The 24,111-nt window shown below is 44.5% G+C and overlaps 1 protein-coding gene across 1 annotated transcript in view; it reads left to right on the top strand.

The window, feature by feature from the left end:
- LOC126272460 (UDP-glucosyltransferase 2-like) overlaps nt 1-23,250 on the top strand; it is a 214,202-nt gene extending 190,952 nt beyond the window's left edge. The window contains exon 7 of the mRNA XM_049975339.1: nt 22,843-23,250. Within this exon, the coding sequence (XP_049831296.1) occupies nt 22,843-23,134 (292 nt within the window). The 3' untranslated portion in view covers nt 23,135-23,250. The remainder of the gene's footprint in view (nt 1-22,842) is intronic.
- Nucleotides 23,251-24,111: the final 861 nt, after the last annotated feature.

The raw sequence follows: 24,111 nt of genomic DNA on the forward strand, positions 1-24,111 counted from the left end.
CATTCAACTTTTAATTCAGGATCTTCTGAGGAATTGTGTGCCCTGATAATCTCATGAGGTCCTGTTTCCAATCTTCACGGCATTTTTTAATTTTTTCATTCAAGCTGAAAATGTTTGTTGTAGTATCACCGTTTCTAATCAGATCTCTTCTTGTGCAGCCCTTCGTCTTAGGAAGTTCATCTCTGCTGTTTGAATTTTTTTCTGTACTAATCCAGCTTTCCTTTACAGAATTTCAATATGGTTTCTTTTTGTGCTTTATGGCCCATTGTTCTGCTAATGTTGGCGCAGACGGCTTGGAATTTGGATTTCTGCTAGGTAAGAGAGTAATTTAAACTGTAGAATGGATTCCATGGGATCTTCTGTAGAATTAAATTTAAGAATGCTTAACTATTTTTCATTAGATGCAGTGCTTCATTGTCTATTATCTGTGAGTTTTACTAGTTATAGAGCCATATACACTATGTGATCGAAAGTATCCAGATACCCACAAAACCACACTTTTTATGTTAGTGCATTGTGCTGCCACCTGCTGCCAGGTACTTGATATCAGCGACCTCAGTAGTCATTAGACATCGTGAGAGAGCACAATGGGGCGCTCCACGGAACTCACAGACTTCGATCTTGGTCAAGTGATTAGGTGCCACTTGTGTCATACGTCTGCACGCGAGATTTCCACACTCCTAAACATCCCTAGATGCACTCTTACCGATATGATAATGAAGTGGAAACGTGAAGGAACACGTACAGCACAAAGGCGCAAAGGCCGACCTCCTCTGTTGACTGACAGAACAGCCGAGAGTAGAAGAGGGCAGTAATGTGTAACAGGCAGACATCTATCCAGGGCATCACACAGAAATTCCAAATTGCACCAGGATCCACTGCAAGTAATGTGACAGGCAGGTGTGTGGTGAGACACTTGGATTTCATTGTCGAGCGGCTACTCGTAAGCCACACATGAAGCCAGTAAATGCCAAATGAGTGTGGAGTGATGAATCACGGCATACAATGTGGCGATCCGACGGCAGGGTATGGGTTTCACGAATGCCCTGTGAACATCATCTTCCAGCGTGTGTAGTGCCAACAGTAAAATTCGGAGGCGGTGGTGTAATTCTGTGGTCGTGTTTTTCATGGAGGGGCTTACGCTCCTTATTGTTTTGCGTGACACTATCACTATCAGGGCTACATAGGTGTTTTAAGTACCTTCTTGCTTCACTCGGTTGGAGAGCAATTCGGGGATGGCGACTGTATCTTTCAACACGAACGAGCAGCTGTTCATAATGCAAGACCTGTGGTGGAGATATTACACGACAACGTCTCTGTAATAGACTGGCCAACAAAGAGTCCTGACCTGAATCCTATAGGACACATTTGGGATGTTTAGGAACGCCGACTTCGTGCTAGGCCTTTCCGACCGACGTCGGTAACTCTCCTCAGTGCAGCACTCGGTGAATAATGAGCTGCCATTCCCCAAGAAATCTTCCTGCACCTGACTGAACGCACCGCTGCGAGAGTAGAAGCCGTCATCAAGGCTGTCGGGGTACTTTTGATCACATGTTGTAGTAGTACGACTCTCATGCCCTTGTACATCACTGCATTCTTAAATAAAGAATTCAATATTTCCACGATCTGCCTGTTGTTGTTAGTATCAATGCTGGACCGACCTGTGATGGACTGAACTGAAGAACTGAGTTCTACTCATTGAATTTACAGACGACCAGGTTTTCCAGATAGATATTCGTTTAAGATCTGAATTTGGAACTTGTTGCAGAATTCACTCATTTCCCTTTTTACTGATGTGCGAGTTCCATTAATTTTGAGCCTTTAGCTCCCCGGGATTATCTTTTATAGCGGTAGTGTAACAATATATATGTTGGCATCCTTCGATTAGGTCCGTCAAAACGAATTTAGATGTTTACTGTGTTTTTGTGTTTTAAAGTCAAATATTTATATAGAACTTGTTGTATAAAGTGTTTTAGCTTTAACCATAACTATTGTGCGCATATCAAATTTCTATGAAATTTTCTTGGTGTGACCTTTAAGTAGCATGTTAATACTGTCTATTGCTTACAAGCAGGTCTTCGGATGAGCTTCTTGCGTTTGGTCTCTCTGATAGTTTTAAGAAAATTGTTGTTGTTTGGGTCGTCAGTTTCGAAGTTTAGTTTAATACAGCTGCATCCTGAGTAGATTTATTCATATCTGCATATCTACAACCACTTACACCATATGGGCGTGTTTAATGTAGTGGAGTGTTGGCCTCCTAAAATTCTTATTTCTCGTCTGTCCATAATCAAATTATGTATTTCCTTGTACCTCAGTAGAGATTCTACTTGTCACTTTTTACCGTAAGGGTCTTTGCCGCTGTATCTCGATTCAGTATGTCTATGTATCACTCCAGCACAAGACGACATTGGAGACAAATGCTTGCAGAGAACCATGTCACAATTATTCGCTGTTCGTCATTCACTTTTATGTAATATATTTTCGTAAATGTGTTATATATTCTGAGGAAAGTTTTTATTTCTTTTGACAGGTTACATAGTGAAATGTCTGTACTTGTCCCATTTTTTGGTATTTTTCTTTCAACAAAACAAAACTGATCTACTATTTGTAGTGACCCATTTCCAAATCTGTTTTCGTCAACACCACCTGATTTAATTGAACTACAGTATTACACTCTTGTTTAACTTCCCATCTCTTTCCAGGCCATTATGTGTTGCACTGAACTAACCTTCCAAGTGCTTTGCAATCTCTGAGAGAATTACGATTTCATCGGCAAAGCTTAAAGGTTTTTATTTTTCCTATCTGAACTTTAGTAATGTTTCCAAATTCCTCGTTGGTTGTTTTCTCTCTTTAACCTCTGGGTGCTATACAGAAACATTTGCGGTTGCCTGCGATCCTTTCACACTTCATTCCCATTTACTGCGTCCATTTCATGTACTTGTACTCTTAGAACTGCTGCCTGTAACTGAATGTGTCATGAAAGAGTAACAAATTCTCGAAATTTTCGGCGCCTCCGTTCCAGGTAAAGAGAAAGTTTCGACATTATATCCCATCATGTGTCTCAAGAGAAACGATGCTAATGTCAATAACTGTTGTATCTTCGTTACGTGTGGTGTGGTTGGTGCAGTCTGTGTCGTGGTGGTGACAGGAGCTGCAGCAGTTGTTCGACTCGAGCGAGCGCGGCGTGGTGTACTTCAGCACGGGCACGCTGCTGCGCGTGGAGAGCCTGCCCCGGGAGCAGCTGCGCGGAATACTGCGGGCGTTCGCGGCGCTGCCGCAGCAGGTGCTCTGGAAGGCCGACCGCACGCTGCTGCCGCCGCTGCCGCACAACGTGCACACCTCCAAGTGGCTGCCGCAGAACGACGTCCTCAGTGAGTCCGACAGCTGCGCTGCGCGGCTGCCGCGCCTGCTCACAGGCGTCGGGTCAGCGCTGTACAGTCGTATAGCACATTCCAGGCCAAGCTACATTCGTCTGGACACAACTGTGGGTTCTTTGATTTCTCTGGGTCAATCGTCGTCACACTAGACCACGTGATGTATTAGATCAAATAAAAGATTTACTTAACTTTGACACACTTCTCTGCCACAGGAGTACTGCAATATTTACAGCTGATACAGGCAACTAAACCGTCACTTGATTCACTAATTAACAAACTGTTCTACAATATTCGCCATTTCCAATACAAGTTCATCTGAAGCTTTAACTACTTGTTAGTCCTAGATGAAGACGTCGAAAGCTTTAGCTGACATCTCGAACTTGGCAGTGTCCTTGCTAGCTGGACACTACATTGACCTCAGTGTGAGGGCGCGGCTGTGCTGAGAGTAGAGGGGTGGTCCTCACTAGCCCTTCTCATACATCGCTGCAGACTGCAGTGGGCCCTCATTGCTATCTGTCACATCCACTGACGGTGCCGACTGTGGTGTGGCAATGCGATCTCTGTATGATACCACAGATATATTCCAGTTTTGTGCATCAGATGTTTTCTCACCCCTGTCCCCCTGTGCACACAGGGACCTGTCAGCTCGTAGCAGCCAGGATTACAAGTTCTATTTAAAAGTCGATGTACATACACCGATGAGCCAAAGTATTATGATCATCTGTTTAATAGTGTGCTGGTCCACTGTGCGAACACAATAGACATAGGTAAAGCTATTCCTGCAAGTTATGGGATAGTTGTTTACCGGCCCACAACTGATACACGTTATGTTCAAATGGGTACAGTTCAGTCACATTTGCTGACCAAGACATCAATGTGAGTTCATTATAATCCCACTTAAATCAGTGTTGCTCAGTCCTGACCTTGCAACACCGTTATCCTACTGGAAGATGTTATCATCGTAGGGGAAGAGTTCAGGCAGTCTGCAGTAGTCTCCAGGTAGTACAGTGCTGTCATGGTGCCTTCAGTTATCACCACAGATCCTATGGGTCCCCAACTCAAGGTGTCCCACAGCGCAATTCTACCCTCTCCAGACTGCATCTGTGACAATGTGCACGTTTCGTGCAGCAATTAGCCTAAACGACAGCGTGTAAGTACTCAGCCGTTGACCTTGTACAGCAAGAAATTCGACTCATTCGACAGGCGACTCATTTCTATTGATTTATGGTGAAAACTCAGTGATGCTCTCAAAAATGGTTAAAATGGCTCTGAGCACTATGGGACTTAACATCTATGGTCATCAGTCCCCTAGAACTTAGAACTACTTAAACCTAACTAACCTAAGGACATCACACAGCACACAACACCCAGCCATCACGAGGCAGAGAAAATCCCTGACCCCACCGGGAATCAGTGATTCTCTGCGCACTGCAGTAGTAACTGACGATATCGTTGAGTCAACTCAGGAACACACAGCGGTCGTGTGATATGGAGCCCCATGTTCAACAATGGCCTTTGAACGGTGTTCTGTAACACTTGCGCCTGCATGAGCAGTGTACTGGTCAGATATGCCACAGATCGCTGCCTGTCCTGCAGGGGATCATCCGACATCATGTTTTGTGATGAGACGTGGTCGTCCAGCCCATTCGTTATTTCACTATCCTTCAATCTCTTTCCATAGGTGCTCACGACAATAGTACTTCAACAGGCGACCTGCTTCGCCATTTCAGAGATATTCTTTTCCAGCCTCAGAACCACAACATTGTGTCCTTCGACTAAACTGCTTATATCAGTGGATTTTTGCTATCGCGGCCAGTACCTTTACTATAATGATTACTCATTCGCGTTTCGTCAGGTAACACTGTTCGCTTACTGCGTCAGCTACTCACACCACCACCACTAGGTATTCACCCTCGCGGTGGGCTGTGGTCGTTATGTTCTGCCTTATCAGTATATATGTTATGTGTGTATGTTGCTACACAGCTTTGGACCACCGAGGTAAACTTAAACCAAACTCCATGCATATAAAAGTTAGTGTATGAAAAGAAAGCTTTTTGGTAAGACAATCCAAGTACCCTCATAGGAGTAGTGGGGTGACATGCAAAACGTATAGGAAACGAATGTTATTAGTGCTCAAATATTTCTCCTCGGTATAGGATATTAAGCAGACAGAATTGTTAGGGAAAGTAGAGAGCCACGGATCCGTGTAGTGAACCCGAAAGCGTATTTTAGGTGCTTGTCCAGGTCCAGTGGCGGATGCTACAAGAAAGGCATTACGCGACACTTTGTGGTTTACTTTCAAATTCCGAAAGCGAACTTTTAGAAGAGTCAGTTTACTGCTTCCTCAAACCTATATCTCGCGAGAGGACCCTATAGATATATTTTTACTACTTAGTGCACAATACGAGACTTAGTAACAGTTTTTCTTCCCACGCACCATTCGTGGGAGCGACGCAAATGGAGGAACTGAGAGTGGTACACGCAGAACCCCCACCAGACACCATAAACACCTTGCAGAATTTACATAGAAACATCAGGGTTTGTAGGACCACTCATGACAGTCCAGAAGACAGTCTAGCGGTAGGAGTAGGTGAGATGTTGTGAAGAACTGCAGCTGGCTGCGACAGTGGGGAGAGAACACGGAAACATCACCAGAAGGGCATCCTACAACATAAATGCAGATGAAGGTACGCTGTTGTATGTGACTGTGAACGACATTTGTGCAGTGTGTCAACCATGATCAGAACAGTCTTCTGTGTGGTTGTGAGTACATTATGTGGAAGCTAAGAAAAATCGAATACGATCAAGTTATCGGTGCTCCATGGTATGTATCTCCGTGACCAAGAACAGAGTGTTCGTTATTTCAAGAAGCATCTTACGACAATTTATAGCGCATACTGTGAACGAGGAGAAAAGGTAATCCTCTGTGTCACAAAACGGAAGAAACTGTAAGCTGAGTTATCGTGACACAGACAGTCATACAGGAGGGGAGGAGTGCTAAAAAAAAAAAAAAAAAAAAAAAAAAAAAGGGGGGGGGGGATTGCAGGTCTGTAAGTCGCACTCGCGAACACTGTCAGCACTAAAACAACACGAAGGGCGATCCATAAACATCGAATTTCAGGGCGGTATCGAATTCCAAACCCGTAGATCAGAGGTGCCAATGACTGCAATAGGAAAATTAGATGCCAAAGCCATAGGACATGACCTACAGACCTATGTAAGAAAGTTATTTGGCTAGATGCGTCTGTTGTCAACTTATGGCCGGAATGTCTATCTTATTAAGATGAAGTAATTTCCTCATTACTTTCTAATGGAATATGAATAGTAACATCTAACAGAAATGTGAGGTAACAATGGAGACGAAGTAAATGGTGGAGAGTTGCCGGATCAGACAAAGAGCGATAAATAATGGGATTATTGGATGAGATTGAGAAAGCAAAACAGAAATAGGTTGAGGAAAGCATATATATGTAGTGTATACTGCGGAAAGGATACTGGTATCATGTTTGACAGAAAGGAAACAGCCTGCATGTGCAGAAAGAGATGCTACGGCGATGATAAAAGGGAAAGCTCTAATCTCCTCTTGAATGCAGAGTAGTTTCAATCAGGATACATGTCACAGGATAGTTGGCTCTATTAGTCGTATGGGTGAATAAAGAAGGAGACGAAGGAAGATTTCATATTATGCGAAGATATAGCCAAGATTCCTCTTTTATCCGTTATGGTATTGCATGCGAAACTCATATTGCTTATCCAGTCCCATCGAACCTTACTTTAGGAAGGGCTGATGTGATCAAACTACGAATGTTGCACAAGTATATTACATAAGCGTTCGTACCTACCTCGATTCGTCTTCCACTACGTGTACTATGTTGAGCTGCATCACAGTAATAAAAATTTGGCAGGACTAAAGATTGGATTACTTTTTGTTTAATTTGGGATGGAAATATTTTTTTCCAAAATTTTGGATGCCATGAAGGCAAGAGAGATACATCGTGTGTGCTGTAACAATGAAAAGAAAGCTAAAATATCCATAAAGGAGTAACCCCTATCTTGTGATACTATTGATAGCGATACTTTCCTTAAGAGACTATCGATAAAATGTTTGGTAGCGGTTGTTTCTTGAGACACCAGTGTTCTGAATGGTTTGATGCAGCCCGCCGCACATTCCTTTCCTGTGCCAAAGTCATCATCTCAGAGTGGCACTGGCAACCTACATCCTGAGTAATTTGTTGTATTTATTTCAATATCTGTCTCACCCTACAGTTTTTACCCTCTACAGCTTACCTAGTACTATGAGGGTTACTCCATGATGTCTTAACACATGTCCAATCATCCTTCCCCTTCTCCTCGTCATGGTTCCCATTTGTTCCTCTCTTCATCGATTCTCTAGAGAACCTCCCATTTCCTATTTTATTGGTCCTCCTGAGTTTCAGTATCTTTCAATACCAGTACATAACAAATGCGTCGACTCTCCTCTTTTTCAAGTTCTTGCACAGTCCATTATTCACCACCAAACAATATTGTGCTCCCGGAATATAGTCTTAGAAATTCTGGAAGTCCTTTGGACTCGCCTTTCCTTCACTTTTGCACTAGGCTATGCCACAGTGTCCCAGAGGCCAGCAGCTGAACGTTTTACGACGCCGGCACGACACCCGGACACCTGTTCTCGACCAAGTAGAGTACATTCCTCCGATTCTGCGGGTATTGTCAAGATGTCTTCTGAGAACCTTCCTGCGACATTAGTATAGCTAGGCTTGTCAAAAGATTTCGCCTCAGTGGCCGAAATGGGCCACATTGCATGACGGTCAACACTATGTCGCTGGGATACCCATTGCGTTTTTTCCGGTTCACTTAGGCACCCAAGCCACGCTCCTTCCCTATTGCGCATAACAGAAGTGCTTTAATTGGGCCGCTGCTTGTTATGCCAGAAAGCATGCCGGTGGCTGCCTGTTCAATGCAATTAGATGTGTTAGAATTAGAGGAACGGCTTTTGCACATCTTCTCTAGGGAGACTGCACGATCCATGGAGACATAGGCGACTGATGCGCTACCGTTTTTCGACTGGTGACGTTTAGCTCTTTGAGAATGCCTCATGTGGATTGTTCTTCGGACTTTAGAAGAGTGTGAGGATACCAGTAATGGTGAGACGGATGTGAAGGATAGTCGGAGGGTCGGTGAGTAGACTCGGCAGTGGCCTCGAACAGGGAGAGATCGGTCGAGACCCAGGACGCGAAGGTGGATTCACGTGAGAGAAAGTGGTGGAGAGCCGACGCAGAGGCTCACTATAGTCACCACATTCTGTGCATCTACATGCTTATGGCGAGCAGTTCGCAGTAGCGAATTTTGCCAACTGCAACGTGCCCTTACAACAGCAGCAATCACTGTCTTAACTTAAAGATATGGTGGTAGCTCTCCGATTGGCAGTTCACAGACACTTCAAATGAATTAGTTGCAGTACTAGCCCATTATCCACAGTTAAAGTGACAAGTAGGTTCATTTTACCTCTTTGAATTTTTGTCAACAGTGCATCGATACACACTTCATTTTATTAAACGGGAGCTTGAATATAACCGACATGTCATGTCGAGCTATCTCCCATGTCGTTCATGTCTTTTGGAAAAATGTCGTTATGAATGTCATCTGTTTTTCAACTAGCCAGCATTCCTTTCGTAAATCTTATAAATTTCAGTAATCTATTTTTGGGGAACAGTAGGAATACTCTTGGAGTAGGGTAGATGATGTCTACCTCAGTGCCACTGCTCACGGCCAAAACCTTTTTTCATTAGTGTTTAGGTTCTGTTGCGCTTAATTTTACAATATTGTAACTGAAAGGTGCGGAAATACTTCGATGCAGAGACTCATTAGAGGTACGCAAATACATGCACACCAAATGGGTGATTTCTTCTTCAAATTAAGGCTAATGTTTGTTATTAATAGACTTCTTACAACCAAGAATTCCCTTCTTTCCTGTGCAAGCCTTCTTTCTATGTCCTGCTTGCTTCGAACAACATGTTATTTTGCTTCTAATTTAACAGAATGCCTTCACTTCTAGCGCATCGTGTTCCCCCATGTAAATGCGAAGATTATCACTAGAATAATAACCTCATTTCTGTTTTATGTAAGTCTGCACGCTTTCGTGGCCGTTGTCACTGCAGTTAAAATCTTCTGGGTTATTAGGCCGCGTCATCTTTCTTGTAAAATATTCGAAGTTTCGACCCCTCTGCTGGATGTTCCTCAGGATGTTTTGGTGTCCACTACTGCTAGAACACTGTTCCGTTCTCATGACTTCCTCTTTCTTCATTTTCTCTTAAGTTGAAATCTGTATTCATTAACTTGTCCATTCTATTCCACTGGTCTTATAGTTCAATTTCTCTTTCACTGACGATGACAATGTCATCAAGGAGTCTTATTGCTATCTTTCCACCCTCAGTTTTAGGCTCTCTTTTGGTTTCCCAGTTTTACATGCTTTTCAATCCGCGCACATTGTTCTCAATCTCCATGGTGTCTGTCACAAATATCACTTGAGTCTAGCGTTGAAATGCTAGTACCCATGCACCCGGTATCTTCGAGTCAAGAGTGAGAGACGATACCCTGTGACTGTACTTGTGTGGCAGACCACCCCAAGACGGTGGCGTTCATCACGCACGGCGGGCAGCTGGGCCTGCAGGAGGCGGTGTGGGCGGGGGTGCCGCTGCTGGTGGTGCCCGTCAGGGGTGACCAGCGCCACAACGCCGCCGCCATGAGCCGCCGCGGCGTCGCCCTCACGCTGACCGTGGGCCAGCTGACGGAGTACAGCCTGCGCGACGCTCTGGACAGGCTCATCAACGACACCAGGTGAGCACTCGTGACGAAAAATGGTTGAAATGGCTCTGAGCACTATGGGACTTAACAGCTGGTCATCAGTCCTCTAGAACTTAGGACTACTTAAACCTAACTAACCTAAGGACATCACACACATCGTTTCCCGAGGAATGATTCGAACCTGCGATCGTAGCAGTCGCGTGATTCCGGACCGAAACGCCTAGAACCGCTCGGCCACAACTGCCAGTACTCGCGACGAGCTGCCGCGTTCTACTAAACCAGGCCCCGCGACACGCGACCTTGCACAGTGTGTACAAAGCTCATTGCAGTCTCGCCAATGGCACTATGTGCTGGCACCATGAACGGCCACGGTGTAGCCTCGACCCTTCCCTCGTGACAGCTGGCCGAGCACAGAGTGCATCAAACTCTGGACAGGTTCGACCACGACTCCAGATTACTTTACTCTGTTTTTGGGGCACCATCGCTACTTCATAAAGCTGCCATCGCAGTGACGTCAACGTCCGATGATTTGGCCGTTAGCTGATATGATACTAAGAAACTGTTGACAGTTTATTGATCACTTGTTAACGTGCTGCCTGTTAGTTTCAGTCCCAGGACATTCTGCCAACGTTCGTTTAACGATCTTCCTGTCTTTTCGCTTGATCGACTGGCTGACATTGTCAGAGATTAGTGCTCCGTTGCTGGTGGTATGCTAGACTGGATCTCGTGTCCAGAGATTTTCTGAACCTTTCACACCGATGTCTCCTGGCTTTTCCCTGATCGTTACAGCTTTTTCTCTTCCTTTGTTTCTTGCAATGACCCGGCACTGCAGAATGAAACCCTAGGACCTATTTACCCTTAGGCGTTCTACTGGTCAGGGGTGACAATTCTACCACACACTCCCCAGGTGAGACAAATAATCGGTCGTATGTTTCGCAAACGTGGTATAAAGACCGAGAAGATCAAAGAGTGCTTCAGATCAGTAAAAGGGGTATGTTGGGAAGATACCACATACCGAGAGCTTGTGGGAAAGTCTGTAATGCAATGCCTTGAGGTTCCATCAGAAACAGGTTCACCGAATATAAACAGTATTAAAGGTTGGGGCAGGCAAGGAACAAGCTACTGTAGAGCATGCACTGATTGAGGTCGACCGCAAAATAAAATTTACTGACACAGAGGTTCCCACTGTGGAGAAGAGTTAAACGCCCACTTGTTCACGGAAGCAGTAGAAATTCAAAAACATAACAATAGTTTCAAAGAGGTGTAAGAAAATCTCTGGGCAAAGGAATCCTGGTTTCTTGTGCTACAGAGAACGATTGTTGCAAGTAGCAGGGCGAGAAGCACAGAGGTAATGATCAGCGAAAAGCTATCGGGCGTGGTTGTACGTATTACCTGTAGCAGTGGGTTCGAAACTGGTCAGCCAGCAGAAATAGAGGATGAATCTCTGGAGATGCCAGTCACTCATGCAGGCGAACCGACAGGAAAATCTGTAAATGACATTCAGCTGTAGATCCCGAGACAGGCGCCAACAGACTATATACAAGAATACACTGCAATTCACACTCAAGTGTCTAGCAGATATAACAAAATAGGGTGCAATTCGTATTGGACGAGATTTATGATTGAATTCAGGACTTCCTAGCAAATGAAACTGTAAACGTAGTTCTTGACGGGACGAAACTGACAAACTGGAAAGAAAGTACGTGGTAACTCCACGCTAGTCTATGGGACCATTAAAAAATATAAGTTCTGTGTGACCAAACTGCTGAGGTCTTCAGTCCCTAAGCTTACACACCACGTAATCTAACTTAAATTGACTTACGCTAATGACAACACATACACCCATGCCCAAGGGAGGACTCAAACTCCCGATGCGGGGGGGCACACTAACTGCGATAAGGCGCCTCAGACTCCGCAGCTATCCCGCCGGCTATGGGGCCGTAATTCATTATATTATAGACAAATGATTGTGCGAATAATATCAGAAACTCCATGAAACTGTCTGCAGACGTTGGTGTTGTTTGTGGGCTACAAAGCCATCTTAGTATAGGCAGCTGCCGATGACTGTACAAATTACTGTAAAGATGACTGGCAGTTGATGCTGAGGGTAAATAAATGTGGCAAACTGACCAGTTGAAGACAAAGAGGTCTGTTACTGTCCGATTACGCTACTGAACGTAAGCCACTGAAACCAACCATAAAACACCTAGGAACCATCTAAACGCGAATACTCACATAAAACTGATTGTGTGAAAATCAGGTGCAAGCTGCGATTGGTGGGAAGAATCGGCAGTAAGTGAGATGCGTCCGCTAAACAAATGGCTCACGAGGCACTAGTTCGATCGATTCTTGATTGCTGCTCACCATTGGTGGAGCCCTACCAGGTTGGACTAACGGAGGAAGAAGATCCAACAAAGGACCGAGACTTACATCACAGGTCCGTTTAGCAGGCACAAGAGCATTATGAAGATGCTTAACAAACTCCGAAGGCTGATGCTAAACGAGAGGAGTCATGCAGTGAATGTTTTTATGCAACACAGAAACGCTTACCTTTGAAATTCCGAAATCCGCTAAGAATGAGGAAACCTGCTGGTTCTTCCCACAAAAACACATCTCACGTTGTGGGCCCAACGAGAAAATCGGATAAGTCAGGCTCTCACAGACCCTTATCGACAGCTGTGCATTGCACGGACTATTTACGAATGGAACTGGAAAGGCGACAGATGCTATTAGCACAAAAAGTACCCTATGATACACAATGTAAGATGGCATCTACATTTGACATAAATTTACACGTTACAGTATGTGCTTATCTGCGTACCATCAGCTTTGTGGGCCAACGTTTCCGACCTAGGGAGGTACCGGCTGGATTCAGATTGGTTAACCTTCTCAGCCGATTCATACGGCATTGCTTCGTAGCAGCGGCGAATTTGCGAAAACTTTATGGCACAAAAGCATTCTTTTTAGAAACTCAGACTATGCTGCACCTTCGTATCTCTCATTTAAAAAAATGAAAAGAAAATTTGTGTGGCTTGTGTGATGGAAATAATGACAAATCTTAGTCTATTGTGGGACGGAAAACGAAGTAGTATGACCTTGATGACGTCACTCCCGTGTCAGCGTCCTCTTCTTTTGAAATTCAAGATCACATCCATTGTTGAAGTGTTCCCAGAGCTGTCATCATGCGCGGGGTATGTCCCTGACAGTTATACAACCAACACTGTTGCACTTACTCGTGTGAAGAGATTCAAGACTATGGATGTAAATAAAACCTGCTGGTCCTATTGCACTAGCAGAAGCTGTGGGTTCCATCATACAAAAAGAAACTGCAGGATTCACTGTATTCGCAGAAGTTGCACTTTCCAATTTACTAGCACAACCTGAAGGTTCCATTATAGTAGCTGAAATTGCGGCTGTACTATAAAAATCTGAAGATTCCATTCCGTTAGCAGAAACAGCGGATTCCAAGACTTAGCAGCTTCTATGGGTTCCATCTTACTGAAAGAAACTGTAGATTCCAGTGTACTAAGAGGCTCTGTGGCTTTTAACGTATTAAAGGAAACTAAGGAAACTACATCTCAAATATATCATCAGAAACTGTGGGTTCCAACAACTTTGCAGAAGCTGTATGTTCCATTAGAGTATCATAAAGTTGTGTTTGCAGTGGGCTAGCAGAAACAGCGAGGTTTAGCGTGCTGGCAGACACTGTGTGTTTTACTGTGTTATGAGAAATCGCGTGCTGCAATGCACTAGCCGGAACTAAGGGTTCCATTGCAGTAGTTGAAACTGCAAGTTCCTTTGTGCCAGTAAAAACTGCACATTCCAATACACTAGCAGATACTGTGCTTTCCGTGGTGGTATGGCTTTAACAAGGACCTTAATGAATGGGAGGACAATTGTCTTAATGTAAGAACTGGATAACAAGTTGAACATCGTTGGATGCTTCAAAATAACATCTTCACAAATGTATTACTACAATACTGCAAATAAATATACTACAAATTTTGGTAAGTTACTTTCTTTTGGCAAAAATCATTTAATAACTCCAAGAATTAAACTCTGTTTCTTTTCCTACTGAAACAGCGCAACATTAGGAAAGGTTAACCCACAGTGTAAATCCAAATTGTGTATTTGGTTCCAAAAGTATTACAAGAAGAAGTACAAGAAGAAGTTTACCAATTTCAAGCATTAAATATTTTCTTGCTAAAATAGTGTGACTCTACAATGAGGCTCATTTACATCAAGAATCCAATTTGCATCATGTTCCAAAAGTTGTGTAAGAAGTAATTTACTAAGTTTAGGCATTAGATCTATTCATACTAAAAGAGTGCAACACTAAAACAAAGTTCATTTACATTAAGGAATCTAATCTGCGTTGTGTTCCAAAGGATAGAAAAGAAATTTACTCACTTCCAGTATTACATATTTCCTTATTAAACAGTGCAATATATATATTGTCTTTATCCTTCCAAAATTTCAGGTAAAATAATGTACAGCAAGAGGTTTGTTAGGTGACAGTAAATCACGTGGATCTGGCCCGCGGACGGCACATATCACTCTGAGGTAGACCTAGGGTACCCGATCCGCAGCGACGAGGCGTGGAGTTAGCATGAGATCAACTACGACATACATAAAACCTCTTTTAACCCTAGAACGGTCGGGCAACAAATAGTTTGAACAATGGTCGGAGTCGATCTGTGGGACCCATTAAATAAAACAAGTAAAAAAACAGTATATTTACATCAAATGGCGAATTTTTATTTTGTTCATGTACTACTTAACGCTATATTGACATTATTTTAATTTTCTGAAACATAAAATAATTGTAAAAAAGCCGAAGAACATATTTCCATATTGTACTAAATCTATGTAAACTGGAAATAAAAGTAAAATTTATTCAGATACGACTATAAATGAGAATAAGTTGTAGAGCTGTAAAGCAAAAATTTTGAATTTTCATCGTATAAATGGAAATTGTGAATATAACGAACAGTTTGTGAGATATGTCCTCTAAAATCATCACTTTTCAAATTAACCGCAGGAAACCACTTCAGCATAACCACTCCTTTCAAACTTTGTAGAAGTGTTTAGGTTTGCTGTCCTAGCATTTGTAGCACCTTCCCCTTTCCCCTGGTTGTGGATCTTCAATTCAATTTTGTTCTTTGGCGCCGGAGACGTTAGAGGCAATCCTGCGAATATGCCTAGGTTTAACATATTGTCGAATATGGTGATGTGGGAGACTTTCCTAGGGTTCTGAGCTATTCTCTTCTAACTCAAATGTTTTTGTTTGTTTTGAATATACTGTAGCCATTGAGATATGCAATGCTCTACGACTGAAAAAGAGACAGCGAGGCTACCGTGTAGTCCCTCTAGCAACAGTATATTGATCAAACGTAGCATCAACGACATCTAAGTCGCCCTTTGTAGTACATTATTATACTTGGTTTTCTTCTTTTCGCCGCAGTCACTGCCAATGTGCCAGAATGATGCTTTGAGGAAATAATCAGTACTGAGTTGTTTCGTTTTGGTGCATATGGGAGTAATGTGAGGTCTTCCTAAAATCTAAAGTTATTTGAGTACATTTTTTTAGATTTTTTAGAAAAAGATCAGCTGCAATTTCCGCTCATCTTCTTAACATACCAACAATAGTAAAAATTCTTTTCTTGTAGTACATTTTTGATCACTGAGTAAGTAGTAGACCAATTATCTATTGTCAGGTTTCTTCCAGACCCTTTTACTGAGTTTAAAAGACGCAAAACAACATCATCTGTCTCATACTGTTTTTCTACGGTCCTCGTGGCTGTGCACCCGCACAGACTTCCAAATATTTTTCATCGTATGTTTTATAACAAACCAGGATGTAAAACTTGATCCCATAACGGGCAAGTTTATTTGGCATATACAATGTGAACCACCTGCACCTCCCTCTGTATGGAACGTGCATTTCGTTTTCTGATGAAGCAAAATATGCGTTGAAGTTAGAGACAGGTATATTAAGAACGAAGTAGCACGATTAGTCTATCTGGTGCTTTTCTTTCTCTCCTCATTTGGCTACAACGAGTCAAAAATCTTAACCTTTTCAATGACATACTTGCTGGAAAAATTTGTAATCCGTTCTCATTTGTACCGCAAAAGCCTTCGATATTCATTTTATCCCCATGCAATGTTCCAGCTAAGTAAAGTAGGCCCAAATATGACTTCAATTCATCAAAACTTCTAGGCCTACTCATATTTAGTCCACTTGAAGATTTGTTTCGAACTGAATGACGATAGATATTAGTTGATTCAAGAACTAAATCAATCAGTAGATTGATTCTGACGTTAAATGTAGATCCATTACAGCTCGAATGCTTCCAGGAAAATGGATGATAACTATGTTCTGACGTCTTGTTCGAACACTTTGTGGGAAACAACTTTTTCTCCAGCTAGTAGCTCCGTTCCTTCCTTTATAAAATCGCATAGGTGATGCATCTGAGTCAGTTATGGGAGATGTAGCTGATTCAGCAACAGCAGGTGCATCGATGCTGGCGGAATTAAAATTCACCACCACTTATTTCACTATTACTGTCATGACCACTGTTTATTTCGAAGTCTGGGTGAATGTCAGAATCGTCTATTTCACACTCATCATCATAAAAAAATTTGTAAATTTCACTGTATGAAAATTTTGTCTTGCCATTTCAAACTGTCAACTAATTACAATGATAATTCGGTTTTTGGATATCACAAATAGTTCGAAAAGAAACGAAATGACATATTATACGAAAATAAAAATGAGACAGCACTGGCAGAAATCAGTAACGTCAACGGTCGGGCTGGGTCTGGCAGACCCGTGCGCTTTTTGGAAGCAAAGAACACCTCATTGAGGAAGTGAACGCTTTCTCTCGGATAGTACAGGAAACTAGCAGAGCGCACTAGTCAAACCGGCAACTATACGAAAATAAATTCAGTGAAAGAAAGAATAGTGGGTCTTACGGACCAAGCCCGACAATCATAGGATCAAATAAAGCAGGGATGAAACTGAGACATGTCAGAAAACAGCTACTCAAGGCTAGAGCAGAAGCTGGCACGAGAAATTTAACAGCATCCAAACCTAAACTGTGATTTCCAAGAAATTTCATATTAATCAGGCATGCCGGACAACGTAAGCCTCCGTCCAGGGAGCAAAACAGCTGCTACCGATTACTAACCGTGAACAAATGTTTGGCTAAAGAATCTGAATTAAATACGCTAACAAGTATCGAGCACTTGAGTACGTCCAAAGCATCACTCTCGCAGTTACTAACTAAAACTTCACAAGAGTTACAAATCACTAATGCTTCCGCCCAACGGTAGTTATTGTTGCCAATTGTAGCTCCCTTCCTGATAAACAAAAGCTGAACAGTTAATATAAGAGAACAGATACAGGTCACAACACCCTTTAAAATATTAAAAACGAATAACACTAACTGATCTCCCTGCAGTATTTGCCTTTTTAATTAAAGAGTGATCAGCTATAACAGGTCCAGTAGTTTGCCTACGAGGAAGAGGGTTGATCATACGTGACAAAAGTTCAGAAACAGACATTATCAAAACAGGTCTACAACACGGGTGGCGGAGAACCGAACACGGAGAAGCCAGTAATCGCACAAAAGGCACCTGCTGGAACGAGTGTCTTAGAAGTGCCAAAGAACGCTCACCATCAAAGCAGGTAGTAGCAGATCCCAAGGTCTGTCTTCGACCGAGTGTAACAACCAAGTCGGTCAAATTCTCACTCTGACTGCTGAAATCTCGATGGCGGTCGGTTGAACTCTGCGGGTATCCTTGTCAAAGCCAAAAAACAAGGTGTTTTTCTGGATGGTGGTAGACACGGCGCTGTAGCTGTAGGGAATTCGGTCAAGCCCGAATCCCGTACAAAATCGGCAAGTTGCTGAACACACAACGGCAAACAGTAAACACTGGCAAGGACATCGACGATACGGAGCAACCAGCTAGCACGTCCGACCGCGGCGACAGCGACTGCTCGTCAGGCGGCCACCACGCCGCAGTGACCTCCCCAGAGGTGTGCACCAGCAGCGCCAGCACACAGGGCCGGGTGCTGACACGTGCGCACGCCCGGGAAGCCGGCCACGCTGACGCCGAGACGAGTGCGCTCTGCCCCGTGCGCCGTCCTACTCGAGGCTCTGCACGAGCCTCCTCCCGACTCTCACCTCCACCGCCCCTCCGCCACAGCGACCTGGCTCTCCTCACACCCAGAGACAGCAGGTCAGGCAGGAAGCACTGGCCTCGCACACGGCTCAGGTTGTACAGGAAGGAAGTGTGGTTCCAGTGTACTAACACAAACTGTGGGTTCAGACATGTTAGCAGAAACTCCATCATCAAGTATAATATCAGAAACTGCCGGTTCCAGCAACCTAGTAGAAACTGTTGGTTCCATGCTGCTATCAGAAACTGAGGTTTCCACTGCCTTTGGAGAATGTGTTGCCAGCCGGTGTGGCCGAGCGGTTCTAGGCGCTTTAGTCTGGAATCACGAGACCGCTACGGTCGCAGGTTAGAATCCTGCCTCGGGAATGGATTTCTGTGATGTCCGTAGGTTAGTCACGTTTAAGTAGTTCTACGTTCTAGGGAACTGATGACCTCAGAGATGTTAAGCCCCATAGTGTTCAGAGCCATTTGAAGAATGCGTTGATTCAGTCTTACTAGCAGAAACTGCGGTTTGGAATGCACTGGCAAAAGCAGTAGGGTTCAAAATACTAGTATAAACCGCTGGTTTGGTCATATCAGCAGAAACTGTGGGTTCCACGTTCTAGCTGAAGCTGCAGTTTCCACTGTACTAGTGGATGCTACAAGTTCCCTTACAATGGTCAATAAATAAAGGAAAATACACAGTACAGTGTCACACAACATATTAGAACATTAAATAAAGCAAGTCTCCTAGTCCATACTGTATACCAATTAGATTACTTCCGTGGTACGTTGACACAATAGCTCCATACTAATCTGTCATACATAACCGCCCGCTCGACGAAAGATCCGTACCCAAAGACCGGAAAGTTGAACAGGTCACACCAATTTTGAAGAAAGGTAACAGGAATAATGCACTTCCGATTACAGCTGCATACCATAAACGTCGAAATGCAGGAGGATTTTGGAACATATATTGTGTTCGAACATTGTGAGTTATCTCGAAGACAACGGTCTATTGCCACTCAGTCAACGCGGATTTAGAAAACATCGTTCACGTGAAACACGACTAGCTATTTACTCTTATGAAGTGTTGAGTGCAGTCGACAAAGGATTTCAGATTGATTCAGTATTTCTAGATTTCCAGAAGGCTTTTGACACCGTTCCTCACAAGCGGCTCGTAATCAAATTCCGTCGCTGTGGAATATCGTGTGAGTTATGCGACTTGATTCCTGATTTCCTGTGAGAGACATAACAGTCTTTAGTAGCCGACGGAAAGTCATCGAATAAAACGGAAATGATATCTAGAGTTCCCCAAAGTAGTGATTTAAGCCCTCAGCTGTACCTCATCAATATACACAATTTAGGTCACAACCTGAACAGCCGTCGTATGTTGTTTACTACAGTATTCAGGTGCTGTCGATTATTCTCTAGCAAAGTCATCAGAAGATCAAAACAAATTGCAAAACGATTTACAAAATGTTCAAATGTGTGTGACATCTTATAGGACTTAACTGCTACGGTCACCAGTCCCTAAGCTTACAAACTACACTCCTGGAAATGGAAAAAAGAACACATTGACACCGGTGTGTCAGACCCACCATACTTGCTCCGGACACTGCGAGAGGGCTATACAAGCAATGATCACACACACGGCACAGCGGACACACCAGGAACCGCGGTGTAGGCCGTCGAATGGCGCTAGCTGCGCAGCATTTGTGCACCGCCGCCGTCAGTGTCAGCCAGTTTGCCGTGGCATACGGAGCTCCATCGCGGTCTTTAACACTGGCAGCATGCCGCGACAGCGTGGACGTGAACCGTATGTGCAGTTGACGGACTTTGAGCGAGGGCGTATAGTGGGCATGCGGGAGGCCGGCTGGACGTACAGCGGAATTGCTCAACACGTGGGGCGTGAGGTCTCCACAGTACATCGATGTTGTCGCCAGTGGTCGGCGGAAGGTGCACGTGCCCGTCGACCTGGGACCGGACCGCAGCGACGCACGGATGCATGCCAAGACCGTAGGATCCTACACAGTGCCGTAGGGGATCGCACCGCCACTTCCCAGTAAATTAGGGACACTGTTGCTCCTGGGGTATCGGCAAGGACCATTCGCAACCGTCTCCATGAAGCTGGGCTACGGTCCCGCACACCGTTAGGCCGTCTTCCGCTCACGCCCCAACATCGTGCAGCCCGCCTCCAGTGGTGTCGCGACAGGCGTGAATGGAGGGACGAATGGAGACGTGTCGTCTTCAGCGATGAGAGTCGCTTCTTCCTTGGTGCCAATGATGGTCGTATGCGTCTTTGGCGCCGTGCAGGTGAGCGCCACAATCAGGACTGCATACGACCGAGGCACACAGGGCCAACACCCGGCATCATGGTGTGGGGAGCGAACTCCTACACTGGCCGTACACCTCTGGTGATCGTCGAGGGGACACTGAATAGTGCACGGTACATCCAAATCGTCATCGATCCCATCGTTCTACCATTCCTAGATCGGCAACGGAACTTGCTGTTCCAACAGGACAATGCACGTCCGCATGTATCCCGTGCCACCCAACGTGCTCTAGAAGGTGTAAGTCAACTACCCTGGCCAGCAAGATCTCCGGATCTGTCCCCCATTGAGCATGTTTGGGACTGGATGAAGCGTCGTCTCACGCAGTCTGCACGTCCAGCACGAACGCTGGTCCAACTGAGGCGCCAGGTGGAAATGGCATGGCAAGCTGTTCCACAGGACTACATCCAGCATCTCTACGATCGTCTCCATGGGAGAATAGCAGCCTGCATTGCTGCGGAAGGTGGATATACACTGTACTAGTGCCGAAATTGTGCATGCTCTGTTGCCTGTGTCTATGTGCCTGTGGTTCTGTCAGTGTGATCATGTGATGTATCTGACCCCAGGAATGTGTCAATAAAGATTCCCCTTCCTGGGACAATGAATTCACGCTGTTCTTATTTCAATTTCCAGGAGTGTATTTAACCTAAATTATCCTAAGGACAAACACACACACCCATGCCCGAGGGAGGACTCGAACATACGCAAGGACCAGCCGCACAGTCCATGACTGCAGCGCCTTTGACCACTCGGCTAATCCCGCGCGGCCAACGATTTACAAAAGATTTTTCTTTGCTGCGAACATTGCCAGTTGACCCTAAATAATAAAAAGTGTTAGACCCACCCACATGAGTCATAAAAGGAATCTAAAGGCTGTACTTTCAAGTAAATGCCGAGGAATTACCGTTACAAACAACTTCAACTGTAAACGACACATCGAAAGTGCTGTGGGGAAGGCAAACCAAAGACTGCGTTTTATTGGCAGAACACTAAGAACATGCAGCACCTGTACTGAAGAGACTGCCTACTGCGCTCTGTGGGATCCTTCCCAAATAGGATTAACGGAGTACATCGAGAAAGTTTAACGAAGAGCAGTACCTTTTGTTTTATCGAGAAATAGGGGAAAGAGTATCACTGACATAGTACAGGAATTGGGGTGTACTGTATCCAGACTAAGCGCCTGCAACTCTCGCTTCCCACGAAGGAGACCGTTACAGCGAGCCTCGGACCGAGTAGGGGCAGCCTGGCTGGTCGTCCCGGAAACACAGACGCTTCCCAGACACCACCAGGAGGCGTCCACAGCGCCGAAAGAGGTCGCTACAGCCGCGGACCTATTTCCTTCCGCTCGACACGTGACTGCAAATAGACCCAGCCATATCTGTGCGCCGAGCAGCATTCAGGCTGGCGCAGGAGACTGGTGAGGCAGTTCACGCCGAGCGAGCCCACTGGAGTCATCGTAGCCGCGCCGTCATCGTCCACCGCCGCCAGCGTACCGGAGCCATCATCACAAGGCCTCTACTCGTCCTCGGACTCAGGTGACGGCAACGTGGACTCCGCGCCGCTCTTCACGAGACGCCCGGGGCTTGGTTTGGTGAAGTTGTATGGTTACTACAGGCAGTTTATGTTTGGAAGAATCTCTGATTTAGTTATTGGCAGGCTTGGAGGATCAGCCCTACCTCACGAATATTGTTTTGCAAATTTTGAAGAAAGACTTTAGTTTAAATAAAAACGCTATAACTCACACTCTGAGATTTTCCTATCCGCGGACGGCGGATATATCAGGGTAGACAACATTGAAATAAAGGCGTTTTTCGCTGCGACGGAATCATCTCATTAAATTTCAGTCAGCAACTTTCTCATCTGAATGGAAAAATATTTTGTTAATGCCAACCTATGCGTCATAATATGTTAATGCCAACCTATTCGTCATAATAAAAGGAGAATCGGAGCTCGCACGTGAAGATGAAGATACAGGTGTTCGTTCATACTGCCTGCGTGGAGTGACAGGGAATTATTGTGAAGATGCGTCGATGAGTCATTTGCCAGGCACGTATATGCGATTTGGAGAGTAACAATGTAGGTGTAGATGTAGAATTATTTGCCTCCTCTCTTAAGTAGAACGTAAAGCGACCAATTCGCCATCACTCGTACCGGTGCTGTTTCAGCTACCGAGAGCGCATGAGGGAGCTGTCTGCGCTGTTCCGGGACCGGCCGCTGCCGCCGCTGGAGGAGGCGGTCTACTGGCTGGAGTACGTGCTGAGGCACCGGGGGGCGCCGCACCTGCGGCCCGCCTCCCTGGACCTGCCCTGGCACCAGCTCCTCCTGCTCGACGTCGCCGCGCTCGCCCTGGCCGCCCTGCTGCTCGCGCTGGTGGCCGCCTACGCCGGCCTGCGCTGCCTGCTGGCGGCTCCCTGGAGGGGCGACGCAGCGCGGCGGAAGAAGGTCAAGAGTGACTGAGCGACACGCGACAGAGCTGGTCCTAAAACATCCAGGGGCGATGCCTTGCATTCTATGTGCAGTGTTACTTGCTGGTTGGACGTGTTGTGGTACACAGAATTATCACCTGAGATGTTTTCAACACCAGTTCCGAAGAACAGTTAGACTTTCGGAAAGTTGGCTGTATTTGGCAGGGTAACACTTTGTAATACTGACTGACTAAGTTCCACTGACAAATAAATGAAACTTGATATCCAGCTCGTCATATGTATTATGTAAGATTTTTTCCATGCAGCATCATGCTTCACATATTTTGCTTTTAATTTTTTTTGTTCCGATAGTACAATCATTACCACAACAAATGAAAAATATTTTTTATAGAATCCTTAATCTAATTCAGAGTGATCTGTGTCTTCGTGTGCATATGTTGTGTAAGCGGAACATGTCTAAGTAAAGAGTCAAAAACGCTTTCTGCCTTTGACTTCATTACTGTTTTCTGCGAATTTAAAAAAAAATGTTCCATGGACTGCAGAAACCATCCTATTCAAGAAATCTGCGTAATAAATTGAGATACAGCAGAGTCTGAAATTTTATGTGTTGAAACATACAATGAAACGTATATGAAACACGTAAAATATTTAATGTAGTTTCTAGTGAATGTATACGATATTGTAACGTCAAAGTGAACATCCTGAACAAGTGCTCCCTCTGAATTTTTTTCCTGTAATGGTAATTTGATAGGACAAAGAGTGTATGAAAGAAAATTTTTGGAAAATTCACCCAAGAGGTGGGGGACCTGAATGGTATTTACGCACGAAACTCTCAACAAAAGAGAGTTCTGCTGCCACATATATTGACAAAAAAAGTGACATTAAATTTCACAGTTCTGCTATCTCATGTTTTCACAACAAACTGTCCATTGAATATTGATGTTCTGCGATCACATCTTTGGCGTGTTGTAAAGATGGAACTGATGTGAGTTCGTGGTAATTTCCTGT

Source organism: Schistocerca gregaria, chromosome 5, assembly GCF_023897955.1.
Source record: "Schistocerca gregaria isolate iqSchGreg1 chromosome 5, iqSchGreg1.2, whole genome shotgun sequence".
NCBI lineage: Eukaryota > Metazoa > Arthropoda > Insecta > Orthoptera > Acrididae > Schistocerca > Schistocerca gregaria.